The 16,781-nt window shown below is 30.6% G+C and overlaps 3 protein-coding genes across 8 annotated transcripts; 2 read left to right on the forward strand and 1 right to left on the reverse strand.

Annotated features, from left to right (window-relative positions):
* The first annotated feature begins 277 nt into the window (after positions 1–277).
* Positions 278–8,902, forward strand: LOC122569107 ((E3-independent) E2 ubiquitin-conjugating enzyme UBE2O). 4 transcript variants are annotated; one of them, XR_006317332.1, is made up of 10 exons: positions 278–991; positions 1,254–1,427; positions 1,505–1,663; positions 1,720–2,376; positions 2,467–2,677; positions 2,760–2,943; positions 3,034–5,015; positions 5,093–5,464; positions 5,681–6,145; positions 7,682–8,620. XR_006317332.1 is itself a non-coding variant. In XM_043729637.1 (10 exons), the coding sequence occupies exons 1-9, from the start codon at positions 770–772 to the stop codon at positions 5,455–5,457; spliced, it is 3,882 nt and encodes a 1,293-aa protein (XP_043585572.1). In that variant the 5' UTR covers positions 278–769; the 3' UTR covers positions 5,458–5,464; positions 7,682–8,620. The 4 variants fall into 4 exon arrangements, 1 of the variants encoding a protein (XP_043585572.1); XM_043729637.1 differs by lacking the exon at positions 5,681–6,145 and having other exon boundaries at positions 3,034–3,824; positions 3,897–5,015; XR_006317331.1 differs by lacking the exon at positions 5,681–6,145 and adding an exon at positions 8,653–8,902 and having other exon boundaries at positions 279–991; positions 7,682–8,093.
* Positions 8,903–8,984: 82 nt separating this feature from the next.
* Positions 8,985–10,314, forward strand: LOC122569118. The gene is made up of 3 exons (XM_043729658.1): positions 8,985–9,392; positions 9,898–9,981; positions 10,054–10,314. Exons 1-3 carry the CDS (start codon positions 9,350–9,352, stop codon positions 10,221–10,223), a joined length of 297 nt encoding a protein of 98 aa, XP_043585593.1. The 5' UTR covers positions 8,985–9,349; the 3' UTR covers positions 10,224–10,314.
* Positions 10,315–10,319: 5 nt separating this feature from the next.
* Positions 10,320–16,779, reverse strand: LOC122569117 (splicing factor U2AF 50 kDa subunit). 3 transcript variants are annotated; one of them, XM_043729656.1, is made up of 8 exons: positions 16,622–16,779; positions 15,655–15,884; positions 15,306–15,566; positions 15,080–15,218; positions 14,919–14,974; positions 11,652–11,933; positions 10,972–11,136; positions 10,320–10,894 (listed from the first exon to the last, which is right to left on the reverse strand). In XM_043729656.1, the coding sequence occupies exons 1-8, from the start codon at positions 16,641–16,643 to the stop codon at positions 10,763–10,765; spliced, it is 1,287 nt and encodes a 428-aa protein (XP_043585591.1). In that variant the 5' UTR covers positions 16,644–16,779; the 3' UTR covers positions 10,320–10,762. The 3 variants fall into 3 exon arrangements, with proteins under 3 accessions (XP_043585591.1, XP_043585590.1, XP_043585592.1); XM_043729655.1 differs by having other exon boundaries at positions 15,068–15,218; XM_043729657.1 differs by lacking the exon at positions 16,622–16,779 and adding an exon at positions 16,317–16,559 and having other exon boundaries at positions 15,068–15,218.
* Positions 16,780–16,781: the final 2 nt, after the last annotated feature.

Genomic DNA, 16,781 nt, shown 5'->3' on the forward strand with positions numbered 1-16,781 from the left:
CAAAAATATTTATGTATAATTGAATAAATATAATATAATTATATTTATTTAATTAAATAAGGTATTACTCTTTATTGTTTATTAAATATTTGCAAACTATAGATATAGATATATTTATTTGACAATCAATGCTGTATATATACAGAAAATTAAATAAATTCATTAAAATTAATTTACGCATATATTAATTTGATACATATAAATAATATTAATATACATTGAATTTTATATTTCTCAATAAATTAAAAAAGTAACTCCATTAAAGAATCCTTATTTTTTCACAAAAGCAAAGCACTAATTCCTTGTTACTTCATACGATTATGAGCTATACATCTGTCAAATCGTACATGAAGCCGCTCCCAAACAAGATAAATTTATCAACTAAACTTTACATACATATGTGCATGTATCATATATACACATTTCATACGCAAACTATACGTAAGTGCTTTATAAATACGTATAAATGTATACTTGATAAGGTACATATTAGATAAAAATATATTTTGACAGATGGTTTGAAATGACGATTGAGAAAAGATTGAGAACAATTCTCGATTAGGGAAAAGTCGATAACATCTCGATCGGTGAGAACAATCAAAACTAGTCAAAAGGCACCTAAAATCGGTAGTTTTTAAGTCGGGGTTGGGGTCGGGTTCGGGGTCGGAGCCAAGTTCCTTGCTTGCGACGTGCGCCGTAACCGTTGCGCCGTGTAACCTTCTGTCAGCCGTCGTCGGCAGAGAGCGAGTATTCAGTGATTAAAGGAAAGATGGCTACGAACTTTGGCGTAGAGTGTCAGTACTTTTACGAGGATGTCGTCTATCGTGTGGATAAGAAAGGTAATGTTGTGTTCGGAATTGTTATGGAAAATGACGACCAAGATTTGTCCGAAGAAAGTTCTGACAGCGAAGAGAGCCAAAAGAGGAAAAAGGGCGAGATTCGCGTGGTCTGGCATCCCTCCGGTATCGAGGAGTTGGTCAGCTCGAAGAAGGTATTTAACAATTAACACGATACGCAAATACATCGCTTAAAAATAGTAGACTATATATAAATTGATTATTAATATTTCATTACATTATTACCTTTTTCTTATCGTATTTGTTTCTAATTCTATGAAAAGCGACACCTGTCATACCAACGAATCTGCAATTGAATGTTACATTCAAATTTGAATCCATATCTGATATAATAACTGTAACTGTTTATTGTTGCAAGAATATCAGGTTTTCTAAAAATGAATTTTTTATTTATAGGTACATTTAGCAGATAGAACACTTATGCCAGGAGATGTTGTACGTCGGATGATCAAAGGAAAGGATACACAGAGAGGATACTGTAGGGATATTGAGCTTACTGCCTGTGTTCAAGTGATCGGTACTAAACAAGTGCTTACCAATATTAGGAGCGAAGATTTAGTTCCTTTGGAAGTATGTAATCATACATTTATAGCTGTTATTTTTATCAAAGTAACTCATACATCATGATTAATAGCTTATATTTATAGGAATTTGCAACGGATATAGCTGTTTGTATGGACTCATGGGTTGGTGGCATAAAAATGGCAAATTTTAAATTGTGGCTTACTACACCCGATGGATCTCGTTGTGTCATAAATGAAACAGATTCTCGTGTTTTAGGTCAATTAGAGGAGAGGCGTGATAATGTAAGAATTAAATCCAGAATAATTATTTGATTAAAACTACAATGAACATTTTTTAGGATAATGATTTTCCTCATTCTTCTGAATTTTATCCTGGTCAAAGTTTGTGGGGACCAGTTCACTGCCTAGAAGATGCACAATGGATTACATGTACAAAAGAAATGAAAGCAAAGAGAAAATCTAAACCACAGAAACTAACAAAGGTAATTGTAGAAAAGGTAGAAACAGATTGGGTAGGAGTGCATTGGCAGTGTAGAGCATATTCAAAGGATGGTGCTTGGTCAGATCAAGCTCAACCAAAATTCGTAGTTGAGGGAGAAAATTTGAAGAAACTAAAATTATTGAATGTTTTTGAACCATCTACTGTGCAAGTGGGAGATCGAAACTTTTATGTAATTAAAAGTGATGAAAATGTCATTACACGAGAACAATGGAGAAAACAACAAAGAGACATTTTTCAAGTTCCTAAACATAGTCCAAAGAAAACACGTCCAAATATCAGTGTGACAAAGCCAGTTGAAGATAGAAAAAAGGAGAAGGATAAAGATAAAGTTAATGAACAGCAAACATTAGAAGAGAATGCTCATAATAATATTAACAATTTACAAAATATTACAAGCAATAATACTCTAATGCCTCCAGTACAAAACCAGAATACTGAAAGTTCAGATGATTGGGACACAGAAGATACTGGATCACAAAGTGACAGTGCTTCGGTAAGATTTTTTATTAATTTTTTCAACTAGTATCTAATTAATGATAAACGTAAGATAATAAATGAAGATAATAAATTTTAATATTTCCAGGTATCTAGTGGATGTTCCAGCATGTCATCCATGGGTAAAAAGAAAAAAAGCCCAGCTTTAATGACAAAGGTTCTGAAAAAGAAAAAGTTATGCAAGGCAAAGAAGAAGATTCCACCAGTTCCATTGATTCCAGGGACTAAAATTGTTGTGGAAACATTATCTACAAGTACAAAAGCTAATGTTGTATGGCAAGATGGTTCAGTAGAATTTGGTAAATTTTATAAATAGCTGTTTCGATGATGTGTTACTTTTCAGTAATATAAAATTTGTATAACTTCTATTTCTGCTTTTAGGTATTCCATCAACACAACTTTATCCGATTCATCACTTAGATGATAAAGAATTCTTTCCTGGTGATTTTGTAGTTGATCAAAAGGAAGAGTCTAGAATGTATGGTGTAGTTCAAAGTGTTGACCATCAGGGTAGAACAGCTAAAATAAAATGGTTTAAAACATACACTTCTAGTCAAAGTCCGCAGTAAGTATATTTACTACTGATACATTTTTAATTGTAACTAATGGAATTTATTGGAAAAATATAATATTAAACTTGATAAATATTTGTTAGGCCAACTTTACTAGAGGAACGTGAAGTCAGTGTATATGATTTAAAAGATCATCCAGACTTTCAGTACAGACCAGGTACATTAGTAATTCGAATAGCTAATTTTGAAGGAGAAGATGCTGGATGTACTGCTGGTCAAGTGCTAGATAATTATCCGGAAGGACGAGTTAAAGTGTGGTGGGTTGATGGACATGTAAGTATGTGTTGGCCTCAAGATTTGTATAAAGTAGGTGAATATGATAGTGACGAAGGAGAACTTTGGGACGATGTATCGTCTGACGCGTCATGGGAAACGGAATTGGAAGACTGGTATATCGCCGATACCGATGGTACAGAACAAACAGAATTAGAAAATATAAAACCAAAGCTAGCCGCACACATCGAGAAAGCTCGCATTGCAATGTCTAGACTGGAAGAGATCTTCACTCAAAATCCTTCACTTCAGACAACCGAAGTTATGAGAAAATTATTAGAAGTTTATAAAGATTGTCGATACATGGATAAACTTATGGGTACCTCTTTCTTCCATGAATGTCATTTTCAAGGACTTCTGGAGAGAGTCCGAGAACGTGGTCGTGCAAATGTAGCGCAACGTATGGCGGATCAAGTAACAAGATTATTTACGCATAAATCTGATGGATCAGAAGAAAATATAGAAAAGAACAATATAGAAAATTCCAATAATATGCAATCAGGAAGTAATCCTTGTGAAAAGATCATTACCACTGTAACGGATATGACAGAATCCATCGATCATAAAAACGACGAAGCCACTAATAAACAGAACGTAAAAGGTGAAGAATCAATTGATCGTTTATTTATTAATGTTAATCCTAATCCTGAGGATTCTGGATTGTATTCTGCAGAAAATTCAAAGAAAGAGTCGGGTTCGAGTGACTCAAGTGGGGAATTTCTACTTAGCGAGGATGTGAATAACGTACCTGATCGTTCAATAGAGAAACCAGAAATGAATAAAACTTCCAAAAGTCAGATGCACATAACAAGTTCTCATGTGGCTAGTTCTCAAGTTTGCGTTAAATTGTGCACTTTAATAAAAGCTCAACTTGTACTAGCGCATGCAGAAGTTTCTAGACGATTCGGATTATCAAAGATGTCATTATCCGATGCCGAAAAAGGATCATCGCCTTTGAAGAAGCAGAAGAAAGAAGAAGAAAAACGTATAGAATTGTTACAAGAACCATCAGAATATTCCATAGAAATTCCACCACCAATATATACAGAAGGGGAAGGATTTTCTATAGAAGAGACGGCACCAGATAGTCATAAATTTAAATTAACAATGTTTCAGCCTACAGATCCTACAAACTTTTTCAGAACTGTTTCCAAGGAATTAAAACTTTTAAAAAGTTCACTTCCACCCGGTATATGGGTAAAGGGATTTGAAGATAGAATAGATTTATATTCTGTAATGTTTCGTGGACCTGAGAAAACTCCATACGAAGATGGTCTTTTTCTTTTTGATTTTCAATTATCTGCCGATTATCCTGCAGCTCCACCACTTTGCCATTATATTTCTTACTGTAATGATAGGTTAAATCCCAATCTGTATGAGGATGGTAAAGTTTGTGTAAGCTTACTTGGAACATGGTCTGGTCGTGGAACGGAAGTGTGGACAAGTTCCTCAACCCTCTTGCAAATTATAGTCTCGATTCAAGGCCTTATTCTCGTACCAGAACCATATTTTAATGAAGCTGGATTCGATAAACAAAAAGGCTCTCAACAAGGAAAAGAAAATTCAAGAATGTACAATGAAATGGTTGTACTAAAGTTGGTTCAAGCACAGACTAAGTTATTACAACATCCACCACCTGTATTTAAAGATATTATTATTGGACATTTCAAGAGGCATGCAAACAAATTATTGCAACGTTTAGAGTTGTGGATGGAAATCTCTGAACAACATAATAATCAACACCCATTATCTCCAGTAACACCTACTACTTTTAAACAAATATCTGACGTTGGTATGTTGTAATTTTTCTTTCTTTTTAATCTATGAAAACTTGCAGTCGATAATTTTAATAATTACTCTTTTATCTAGATAACAAAATTTTACCAGAATTTCCATTAATACCAGCGTCTAGAGGTTTCTGCATAACACTCCGTAAAACTTTAGCTATATTCAAAGAAGTGCTGATCAAAGAGGGTATTATAGAAAGAAACAGCGACGTACGTACTTGTGAAAATATCAAGGAGCAAACAAAGAGCGAAAGTCACGAAACAAGCAAAACTGCTGACAGTAATACAATGGAACACGACAGCAAAAAAAAGATCAGTGAAGGAAGTTCCAAATTAACTCCAAACGGTAGCCTATCAAAGGACCGTGTATCATCTTCCTCCACGAATATTTCCTCTACATCACTAAGCGAAACGAAGAAAATTACGTTGGATCATACCATCAGCTAGCCACAAGGTAAACCTAAATTTAAACCAAAAAATTTAGTTCGTAAAAGATACACGATTATTCGGTAATACATTCAATTAATTTATTATGTATATATAATATATATATATTATTATATATAATAATATATATATTAATATATATATTAAAGATATGTTCAATGATGTTCGCGGTATTTATTTATTAATATGAACACCACTACTAACAAGCGATAACTTTTAACAGAAACGCCGCTGTCATTGCTCCGCAGCTAGAGATATTTGTTACTATAGAGTAACCACGTAGTAACGTAATAAATACGATCATATAGGCATGTATGAACAAATAAGATCTTGTTCTTGTATACAATTTCGTAAATTTCTGAGATATATTATACAATTTAATTTATGATGTTATATAGAATATATAATAATAAAAATACATATATGTATATTATATATAATATATAATATTATAATATTTACGAATATAAAATTAATATTTGGTCACGGGATACTATATATGCATTTAGTTCTATAATTCTGCAATGAAAATAGAGGGCGTTTCTCAAAAACGCAGTTTGACTGAATTATTAAAACAAAGAAACAAGGAAGGAGAAAATAATGTCAAATATTGAATAAGCGAAAAAGTATTGTCACTGCATAAAAAATGAGAAAAATTAAAATGAAGAAATGAAGTAACCAATAAAAGGTAGCAATACGTTAAGCCAACGTGAAAACACTTCGCAATAGAGTTTAAGAAACACGATAATAATAGTTATTAATTCTATATCCATTTCGCTGAATACAATCGAATGATGACGCCACCAACCTTACGAAAGAGAAATTCATTATCCTTCAAATATCTTAAAAATCATTATGCCATCCAATAATACAATATTTCAAATGAAATTACATGATTTTGATTGCAAATAGGTTGTAGTTTAGGCACAAAAAGATTCGTATTTAGATGAGAAACCTATGACAACTAATGTCCAATGTTATAGACACTTCTAACGTAGTATGTAAATTATAAACAAATTATTATTATACATTCTATTATCTACAGTCAAGGAATTTTCTTTATCGATAATTTGTTTGATATATTTATAGGAAAAAATTGTTTTTGTGAATTCTCCGTTTTTGTTTTGGTATATATAATATTTATTCGATAATAAAGTACTTGATGTTATCACGAACATTTGCGGAAAACATTAGTACTTATTATAAACGCGTACAACGTAAGCGTTTTGCAGTATTACTTATATTTATTTTTTCTTTTTGTTTAATTCTACACTTCTTTGGTGTAATAATAGAATATATTTGTTTGCTGCAAGGGATTCGTGTTTCCGTAAATTTAAAAATGAATGCATATAACTAGGAGTATGAAACTTAATACACGTGAATCGGGAGTATGCATTCTGAGATATATTGCATGCAACGAAGTAATCGAAGAACAATTAACATGTTAAGAATAACGTTCAGCTTTGTGTTTTTTACTTGATATTATATTATATAATCTTGTTTTATTTATATATTATCATATTTTATTTATTTTTCGTACTCCAATTTTAAAATATATGTACAACCCAAAATAATTACTTATGTAACTGCCCAGTTATTTTATTAAAGGAACAGAATTCCATTGAAAACTTTCTTTTTTCAAGGATGTCTTATTTGCTATTATATTTATACACTTCTAAGTTTAATTTATTTATATATTGCATTTTTTGTTTATTTATATGCTTATATTTATATGTTAATAAACGACGTAAAAATTTATGTTACTAGGTGGTGTTTAATCCTATTAACTGATTACTCGTAAATATAAATGCAAATTAAAATTGTATTGATCATTCGAATAATTATTTCTTTGTGATATTTTTACGGTACCGGATATGTACAGTATGTGCGCGACTTGAAACATTAATGCACAAATTCATGTTCCACTCTCGCGCCGAAATGTAGTCAGCTTTAAAAAAAACAATCAACAATTTAATATGTACACATCATATACATTTTATCTGCATGTTCTTTCCATTATATCGATTTGTTCTTTTCGTTGAATATCTACCAAATATATATATATATATATATATATATATATATATATATATATATATATATATATAATAGCACAGAATTTGCGTGTTAATGAAGGATATACGATCACGTAGTACTGTACATGTCGAAGTGTATCTCTTCTGCTGTAAATCAGTAGATTTGATATTCTTCGACCATATTGCAGTGTTGTCAAGCAATCGCCATAAAGTGCGGCGACTTTGGAATTCTTGCGCCAACAGGGTGCATACAAAATGGGTACAGACAGAGACAGGAAAATAAAAAAAAAAGAAAGCATGTGTTTGCGCGAACGTTTCCTCGAAATCATGTGGTGCTGAATACATAAACAAAAAAATGAAAGGAAAAAATCACAATTATACCAGGGAAACTGCAATCTCTAGGAAAAAAGGAAAGGGAGAGAAAATGTAATAAGTAAAAATGATAGCTAAACTAGACGAAGAAAATAACTAGAGAGGAAGAAGCAATGCGAGTACTGTCTTTTAAGGCAGAGAAGAGCTTGTATTGTGAAACGTGATGTTTTGGAAAGCCTTGTATATGTGCCAGCTATTTCTATTTACATTATGATGGTAATTATATCCGTAAGTTGCATAGAGCTTTATTTTCGCCGTAAAATTACTTTAATATTGTATGAAAAAAACAGATGGAATATATTTAATTATTCGAGTCAACATATAAACTGTCGATACCAACATTTTAAATGCTGCTTCAGTAACTGTTTCTCATGATCCTTTGAAACATTATACATACATATAAAGCATACTAAACTATTGATTTATTTTACAAATTTAGTTCGTAAGTATATGTAACTATTTTGAAAGTTAATTAAGATATATTTATATATTTAATTTAAATAGAAATATTTCAAAGGATTAGTGAACAACTACATAGAATATTATTATAAACCTTCTAATATAAGGCATTAATCTTAACTATATCTATTTCGTGTATTAGAGAAAGTATCTCATTTGATATTTAGTTGAAGATCTTTTCTCGTTGGTATCGACCAATTTAATATATTACAACGATTATGTAATGATCTATTACTTGTAATTTGATTTCCTTGATTTTTATTTAATAAAAAGTTAGTATGTGCGATTAAAAAATATTAACTGACTATAAATCTTTTCTGTTTCATAGATCCTACCCATACTCACCTGAATCTTCGACCTGCACTCCCGATAATCTGCTTCATATCCGAACCGTCAAATTCCAACTACATTCTGGATTTCCACATTTCTTTAGGCGATTATTCAATGACAAGCACGCAAAAAATTCAATTTTTAAATATTTAAATCGCCTTAAATCATAGTGTACAATTCGGATGAAGTATTTTATATAAACTTGTACATATATTATTATATGCTTGTATAAATTTATTTTAACAAAATCAAGTCGTTTGTCATATTTACTTGAATAATTATTTATTATTAAATTATAAGTATAATTTATTTTACTTTTGCCTGCAGTTACAAAAACGAATTAAACAAATTTTAATACGTGTAAAAGATATTAAATATTTACTAACACAAATAATTGATAGAATTAATAAACAGAATAATAATTAAGGAATTTAAAATACCAATTAACAAAGATAATTTGTTTAGTGCCCTCATAAGCGCTCATACAAAAAAATTCTTTTTATCTCTTGTAAAAATGCGATAAGATGGGTTTCCATTTGTTATCAAATATCTTATCAAAACGTTGATTCACACGTTCGTATCCACATCCTCATCTCTGACACGATTCGAGCGTTATTCACCTGCTTATTTCACCTGCAAGTGTTAATTTTGATTCTAATCTACCTATAACGTGGTTAGTTTTGGTAAAAACAACAATGTGTTCTAAAAAGTTATTATGCTATGTTGCTATTGGCCTATGTAAGTATATACATTAAATTAATTATATTTCAAATACAATACTTTTGAAATAATTGTTACATACTATTAAACGTATCTATTGTGCACTGATGAAAAAGCAAAGAATCTACTTGCATAAAATATAAAATATTTAATTATAATTCCGGAAATCTTAATTAAAATTTGTAAATTATATTAATCCTAAAATTATATTTTAATAAAATAGTATTAGTAACAATTATACCACATGCACGCGATATACGTATTTATGTCCCCGTTCCAGAATTTTTTAAATAGTTATATATGAACATGAAACACAAAATTGAAATAAATAAAATATATACATTGAATATACGTAATACATTATTAAAAAGATACATTTATAAATGTAAAAAGTTGTAAAACATATTAGTGTGGTCAATAAGAGTATGAATAAATATTTGTGTAATGACAATACAAACTATATTGGAATATTATTTCTCATTCTTTTTACTTTTACATTTTTATTTATTAATTTTGTATATAGTAATCATGGGAATCTTTATGGATGGAGTTGAAGCAAGACGTAAAATTTTGAAAGGTCGAAAAACAATTACTAGACGTTATTATTGTAAGTAGAAAATATAAAAACAAAATGTAGGGAATATGATGTATATAATAATTAAATATATCAATTTTTTAGGGGGAACCGCAATACCAGCATGGTCCATAGTACTTCTAATAGGAATTAGCATATTATTTGCCGGCGGTGGACTCTACGTCCTATTACAAAAATTCGTGGTTGATAATGCTGATACTGGAGAAAGCCACGCATCATACCAACCTGCATTGCAAACTGAAGCTGCACCTTAGATATTAAATATACAAAAATTTAATTAATGTCCATCGTCCATTCTACTTTGATATGAACGTAAATCACATTAAAATGTTTTTATACAAAAAATTGTATGCAGTATGACAATTTATTATTTATTTTTATATAATTCTGCATTTAACAATGGATTATTTCAATCTCACTACTGATTAATGTAAACAATGATGTTGCTATTTGTACAATGGTATCCTTTTATAGCATCTCTTTTTCTTACTAGCAATTTCATAAATTATGGATTATTTATATCTGATTATGTTATCGAAAGATACGTAAATTACAACAATTACCATTTAATGCACAGTATGATCAAAAAACAATTACATTTTGTTTTGTACATTCCGATAAATTTTTAGATTCTTTAGATTATTCATTCAATACATATATATATATATAATATATATGTATATATATGTATATATATTTATGTATATATATGTACTTAATGAATATATGTGTATATATATATTATACACTGTAGTCAATTATGAATTGGTATGAAAGAAAGAAAGTCTATGTCTTAAAATTCTCTGCGGTGATACTTATCAGGATCAAAATATGATGTTACAACAACGCGATTATTGAATTTTCGTCCTGTAAGAGTCTGCTGTGCCTTCTGACAATCAATCACACTATTAAATTCGACAAATACCTGCAACATTAGAAAACTTATTAATATATTTTTATAAATTAAAATAAATTAATATTTTATTATATTAAAAAACATACTTTTCCACATCCAGGTACATCAACACCTTCTATAGGTCTAGGTATTTCTACAGATCGGACCACACCATATTTATTACACTCTTCCTTGATGTCTTCTAAGATATCTTCATATTCTTCTTCTTCCATTAATTCTTCAGGTGTTACCATATTTAGCAAGCAAAGAACCTACATATATGTCATAATACATTTTTGTTAAATGCAATACGTGTGTTTTATAATGTATTATTAAGAAATTATGATTTAATGAATATAACAAAAAAAGTAAACAATAGATATTGGAAAAGCAATAGGCTATACACGAGGAACTATATAATGAGAAACTGGTGGAATGCTGTAGGGATTATAGGGTGCTGAAAAGAAAAAGGATGAGATACAGTGCAATGAAAAAAGAAAACTAAAAGTACAAAGGGATAGGAGGGGATGTAAACATAGAGTTAGAAAACCAAAGATAGTAGTATAGTACAGGTTAAAATAGAGTATAATTTAGTATAAGTTGGAATGGATGATAACAGAGCCAAAAAGAAGCAAGAGAAGTGTGAGTCGTAAAAGCATATGATATTTTAAATAACTTATTATCTTAAAACTAAATTCATCCCTTGGGAAGAAGTCGAAATATATATATATTTATATTATATATATAAATTTATTATAATAAAAAGTTATAATTCAAATTATCTTACCTCGGTAGCTGGCCCACTTGTGCCCACCATTGATAACCCAGGCACCTGAATTTGAACTGGAGCTTGTGCACCAATCATAGGGTTCTTGGCGCCTACGCTAGCTCGTTGAACAATCAGTTTCTTGTCTCCCAGCTGCATTCCATTTAATCCAGCAATTGCTTGATCAGTCATTGACACGTCAACGTACTCGCAGAATGCATAACCCTTGGATAGACCTGTAGCTGAATCCTTTACTAAATTGAATGCTCTCAGTTGTCCAAAACTCATCAGTAACTCCTTCACCTGTATTATAAAAATAACATTATTTATTTAGTCATGTAATATCAATATAATTTAAATTCATATAGACTATGCAACTTTTAATTTTATTACAGTTCTCAACATAATTAATAAACACAGATATTTCAGATTATCATAATGACTTAACAGATACAGTAATTTAACACGTTTACTGCATATCGAAAATCTAGAACTTTACTAGATGCTGCTCCTGATTCAACGAATTTTAAATATATCACAAAAATCCGATTAGCAAAAGCTGTAATAGACTAATTACTTATGAAAATGTATGAGTATAACTATAATCGGTACTGTTGTGTTTCCTGTCACCATATTTCGCATTTATACTTTTAGAAAAATAAAAGACATCGTAATATAAATAAAAATATAATATACATAAGTAATATGAATACATATAACATAGGATGAAATACTGTGAATAATAAGATAACAAAATAAAATTATGTGACCTGATTATAAGTCAACAGTGGGCAGAATTCTACAATTACTGTGATCCAGCCTAATACAACTGAAATTCTACAGCAAACTGATAAAATCTGATAGAGTAGACTACTACCTAACATGTAGTTTGTGCACATATATGAAACTTCAAATACAACTAGGCGATACACAGACAAACGTGCTAAATATCATTACTTTACTTATCATTACTTCACTTTAATCTCTTAAAATTAAAATATAAAATTGATTTATAACTAAATTAGAAAATCATTAATAACGTAAAATTAATTTTGGAATAAGGAAGTAAATCACAATATCATAACTTAAAACTAATATGAAAGTTGCATAATCAAAAAATAATAAATTTAGTATAATTTCATATGTATTATATCTCGCCTACTCGAATTCCATATAACATCTTCACTTAATGTCTTTTTTACATATAAAAGTTTTACTCCAGTCTGGAACAGATCTTTGTCAATGTTTTAATCAGAATACTCTTGCTCTTCAAACGTGGATTTCCCTCACATTTATTTTTGAATTCTCTCTTCAAAAAAACATGTACCTTAAAGTTACTTACATCTTTCCATTCCCAAGAAGTAACTGAAAACTCTGAAGCAAAGATAACAGCATGTTGCATTTAATGAAAACTTATTTATCTTCACCTCTAGGAGTCAAAACTCCCAGGTAGTTGTGATCTATGTAACTTTATAATAAGTGTTTGTAAACACTCTAATTCATATCACAAGATATGTAATTGTAATCTCACATATGATTGCTTAAACCATCCAAGAAATTATATGCTATTAACTAAGGCATTCCAACGAGGACTATATCATTATAAAACCGTCAGGTTCGTATATTCTTATTATATAGAAGAATAAATTACTATTTTAAATAATTATAGAGATAATAAGAAGAAAAATTCCCATTAAAAGTCTATAAGGAATATCACGTATCAATTAGCATTACCTACTATGTTATTAATTCTTTGGCAAGTAAGCAACACGCTATTATCAATAAAAAACTATCCAATTAGAAAACGCACCATTTGTTTAGAAGGACCGAGATCTTCTGAAAGGGGCTGCAAAAGTCGCATAAGCCCAATACGAAGGCATGAAAATGATATAAGTACTTGCCTCGAGGGACTGGGCTAGCCTCTCTCCAGGCAGTGTGGTATTTTGTCATGTTCAGTAGTAGTAGTAGTAGTGGTAGAAGTAGTGGTAGAAGTAGTGGTAGTGGTAAGCAAATGCTTTTGATCGGCGCAACCCTAAGCTAAGAAATGGGGAGAAAGGGCACTGGTATCAGTCCACAGTTACTATATAATAACCAAACGGTTATATTTCTTTGATTGTATTATTCCATCACTTTAATAACACAGTATTAACTTTTTCCGGCGTTTAAAGTTCACATGTACCGACTTTTATTTTTCTTACTTTCTCTTTGCACTTTGTCTTTGTATTAATGCACATTACTGATACTCGAACACATAAATTCGTTCGCGTAACCTGTAAACGTATCAAAGCACAAGGACGAAGAGCTGTAAAGCCTGTAAAAGCCTGTAAAGAAAACAGCTGCAAGAGAAAAGATACTCCTGAAAAGAATAGGTGCCAAAAGACTTGGAGCTGTTACCAGATGCACATAAGATTATGTGTTGACCCTGTAATCCCATCAAGACAAAAAACAAAAAAACTGATATACTAGGTAAAATTGATTGGTTTGTCTGTTGTAGTCCTAAAAAATCTTTTTGTATGTAATACCACTGCATGAAAACAGGCTCATTCTGTAAGAGTTTCAGATGTAAAAATACGAAGAACCTTTACTTTTGAGGAGTTTATCACCTAACAATTCTGCATGACTGCTTTAAGTATAACTATTTCTCTTCTCCCCTCCTATCCCTCCCTTTTTCAGTCATTTATTGAAAAATTTCGTATCCCCTTGGCTGGGTCCACGATGTTCCTAGAAAGACTGTAAAAGAAATGCGACTGCTGCGACTGCATGCCACCTGAATGCTGCAACGCCTCCAACCAATTTCCTATCCACTATCTAATCATGGCGTTTCGAGAAGAAATACGAGAGATGAAATTCTACATTGCCCTTAGACTTCACTGAACACACAACTGGAATTAGAATCCAAGTCACCTAGCTAAATATAACCTAATCAACGCTGGAATCCAATGGATACACATACATACCTCTATGGCATTTCAGTAGATGACACATCTTCGTAAGTTTGATCTCCGCTAAATAGCTAAATACCTATGTAATAATTTAATCCTTTGGTATAACTCACAATGCTGAGAACTAGCACATATTCAAGATAATCCTACAGCATTGTTATACAGCAGTGCAGTTGTTTTAATCTCTGATGCCATTTAGATATATTTAATATATTTATTAAAGCTTTTACGAAAAATACTAAATAAATATGAAATAGATTTTAATATACACATAGACATCAGTGAATAAGAACTGCTTCCAAAGGTGTGCAATTAACAAAATTATGTTGTAGATTTGTTTGCATACCTGTTCCTCATTCAAGTAATTGGGTAAACCACCAATGAAGATCTTGTGAGGAGAATCTAAAAATCAAAATATTATATTGTATTTTACATAATATTAAAAGCAAATTTTTAAACATACATAGAAATATAAAGAGTATGTATAAAACATACCGGGAACCGTACCTGGCACGTTCATACTTGGATTATCAGTCATTCCTGGCATTGGTTGATAATCATGCGGTCTTCTTATTTTCAAACTCTGTCCTTTGAAGTTGATACCATCAAATGCCATAGCTTGTGTTGTTTCATCTATCGAACGGAACTAAAAACAAATTTCGTGAATATTTTGTCATAAAACTATAAAAACTATAAATTGCAAAACCTTATTTTCAAATAAACTTTGTTGTACCTCTAAGAAAGCAAAGTTTTTATCTAAATTGATCTGACATGCTAATACTGGATTTCCAGCAGCTTGAGCAAGACCAGATAGATGCATTTGTTGATTAAAGAACTCCATCATTTCTTCTTCAGTCACACCAAATGGAATGTTTCCTACATACAGTCTCCTTGCTTGGCGAGTTATCGTACTACCAACAACTGGTACAGCTGCTTGTGGTGTATCTGCCACAATGTTTGCAGGTATTTGTCCTGCAGCTTGCATAGCTTTATACTGTTATAATTCAAATTAAAATTAAACAAATCTCCAGAAAAGAACTAATTTATTTTGATAACTAATTTAATAAAAATCAATATATTACCTGCAAAGGAGTAATATGTTCAAATCCAGGTGGTGGTACATCCCAATAAAGAGATGGTTTCCTTCTTCTAGAACTGCGACTTTTTTTAGGAGAGCTACTTCTTTTCCTATCTCTTCTATCTTTAGAACGTGAACGAGAACGTTTTCTACGATCTCTACTACGAGATCTATGTCTCCTATCACGATCTCTATCCCTATCCCTATCTTTCTCACGGTCCTGACGGTCTCGATCTATCAATACATAAATATATAAATATACATATAAATACACATGATTTCACATTGTTATTAATAATAAAAAAGCTATTCATATGATGCTTAATGTATAACATATGAATTTCTCCTAATGGCCTAATATATTTTTTAAAATTATTATATTTAAAATTTTATAATTTTTATATATGTTAAACTTCCATACAATTTCATACATATATCAATAACTACCAACTACTATCAGTATATTTAAGTTGTAATATATATATACGTATATGTTATATGTACTTCGTCATTACCTACATTTAAATGATTAAAATTACAATCCTAAAATGTATAATTAATAATTCATAATATATAAAAAATATATAATAGGAATTTTGAAGAAAGTTGATGAAATAATATATAATTATTATTATGACGTAATACTACATATAATGAAAAATGTACCCATAAGAATGATCTTCGTAGATGCTTATTTTCAGGTTACCGATAAACTCACAAGATCTTGCAAAAAATATTTGAACACTATTTTATTCACACTGAAATTAAGTAAACGTTGAATAGTTTGAGATCTTTTAAGAAAGAAATATCGAAAAAAAATGCCTCAAGATATGTTGACTCTTCTTGGGAATATTTCTCCGGCCATTACGATCACTCACTCGACTTATTTACCTGACTGTAACGCGGGAACAATGACGAAAAAGCACAGTATACTTGACAAAGGTCTCTAAAGAGACCTTTGGGATATTTACCTCCATTATAATCTTCGCCCATTTTTCAGTTACCTAAAACGTAATATTGTTTTGAAGAAGTAATAATATAAATAACAACGAAGCTAACGAGTATCAATTGCTCTTAAAACAAATTTTTATTCTAAAATGGCGATAGGCTAAGTAGATGTTAGCTAGGAAT

This window comes from Bombus pyrosoma, linkage group LG7, assembly GCF_014825855.1.
Source record: "Bombus pyrosoma isolate SC7728 linkage group LG7, ASM1482585v1, whole genome shotgun sequence".
In the NCBI taxonomy this organism is placed as follows: domain Eukaryota; kingdom Metazoa; phylum Arthropoda; class Insecta; order Hymenoptera; family Apidae; genus Bombus; species Bombus pyrosoma.

Coding starts and splice junctions, on each gene's coding strand:
- LOC122569107 (XM_043729637.1), top strand. CDS start 770: ATGGCTACGAACTTTGGCGTAGAGTGTCAGTACTTTTACGAGGATGTC. Junction 1,664..1,719: donor TAGAGGAGAGGCGTGATAAT/GTAAGAATTAAA, acceptor AACATTTTTTAG/GATAATGATTTTCCTCATTC. Junction 2,377..2,466: donor CACAAAGTGACAGTGCTTCG/GTAAGATTTTTT, acceptor TAATATTTCCAG/GTATCTAGTGGATGTTCCAG.
- LOC122569118 (XM_043729658.1), top strand. CDS start 9,350: ATGTGTTCTAAAAAGTTATTATGCTATGTTGCTATTGGCCTAT. Junction 9,393..9,897: donor CTATGTTGCTATTGGCCTAT/GTAAGTATATAC, acceptor TTTTGTATATAG/TAATCATGGGAATCTTTATG. Junction 9,982..10,053: donor AATTACTAGACGTTATTATT/GTAAGTAGAAAA, acceptor TCAATTTTTTAG/GGGGAACCGCAATACCAGCA.
- LOC122569117 (XM_043729655.1), bottom strand. CDS start 16,643: ATGGGCGAAGATTATAATGGAG. Junction 15,885..16,621: donor GGGCGAAGATTATAATGGAG/GTAAATATCCCA, acceptor ATGTATTGATAG/ATCGAGACCGTCAGGACCGT. Junction 10,895..10,971: donor ATGTACCTGGATGTGGAAAA/GTATGTTTTTTA, acceptor CTAATGTTGCAG/GTATTTGTCGAATTTAATAG.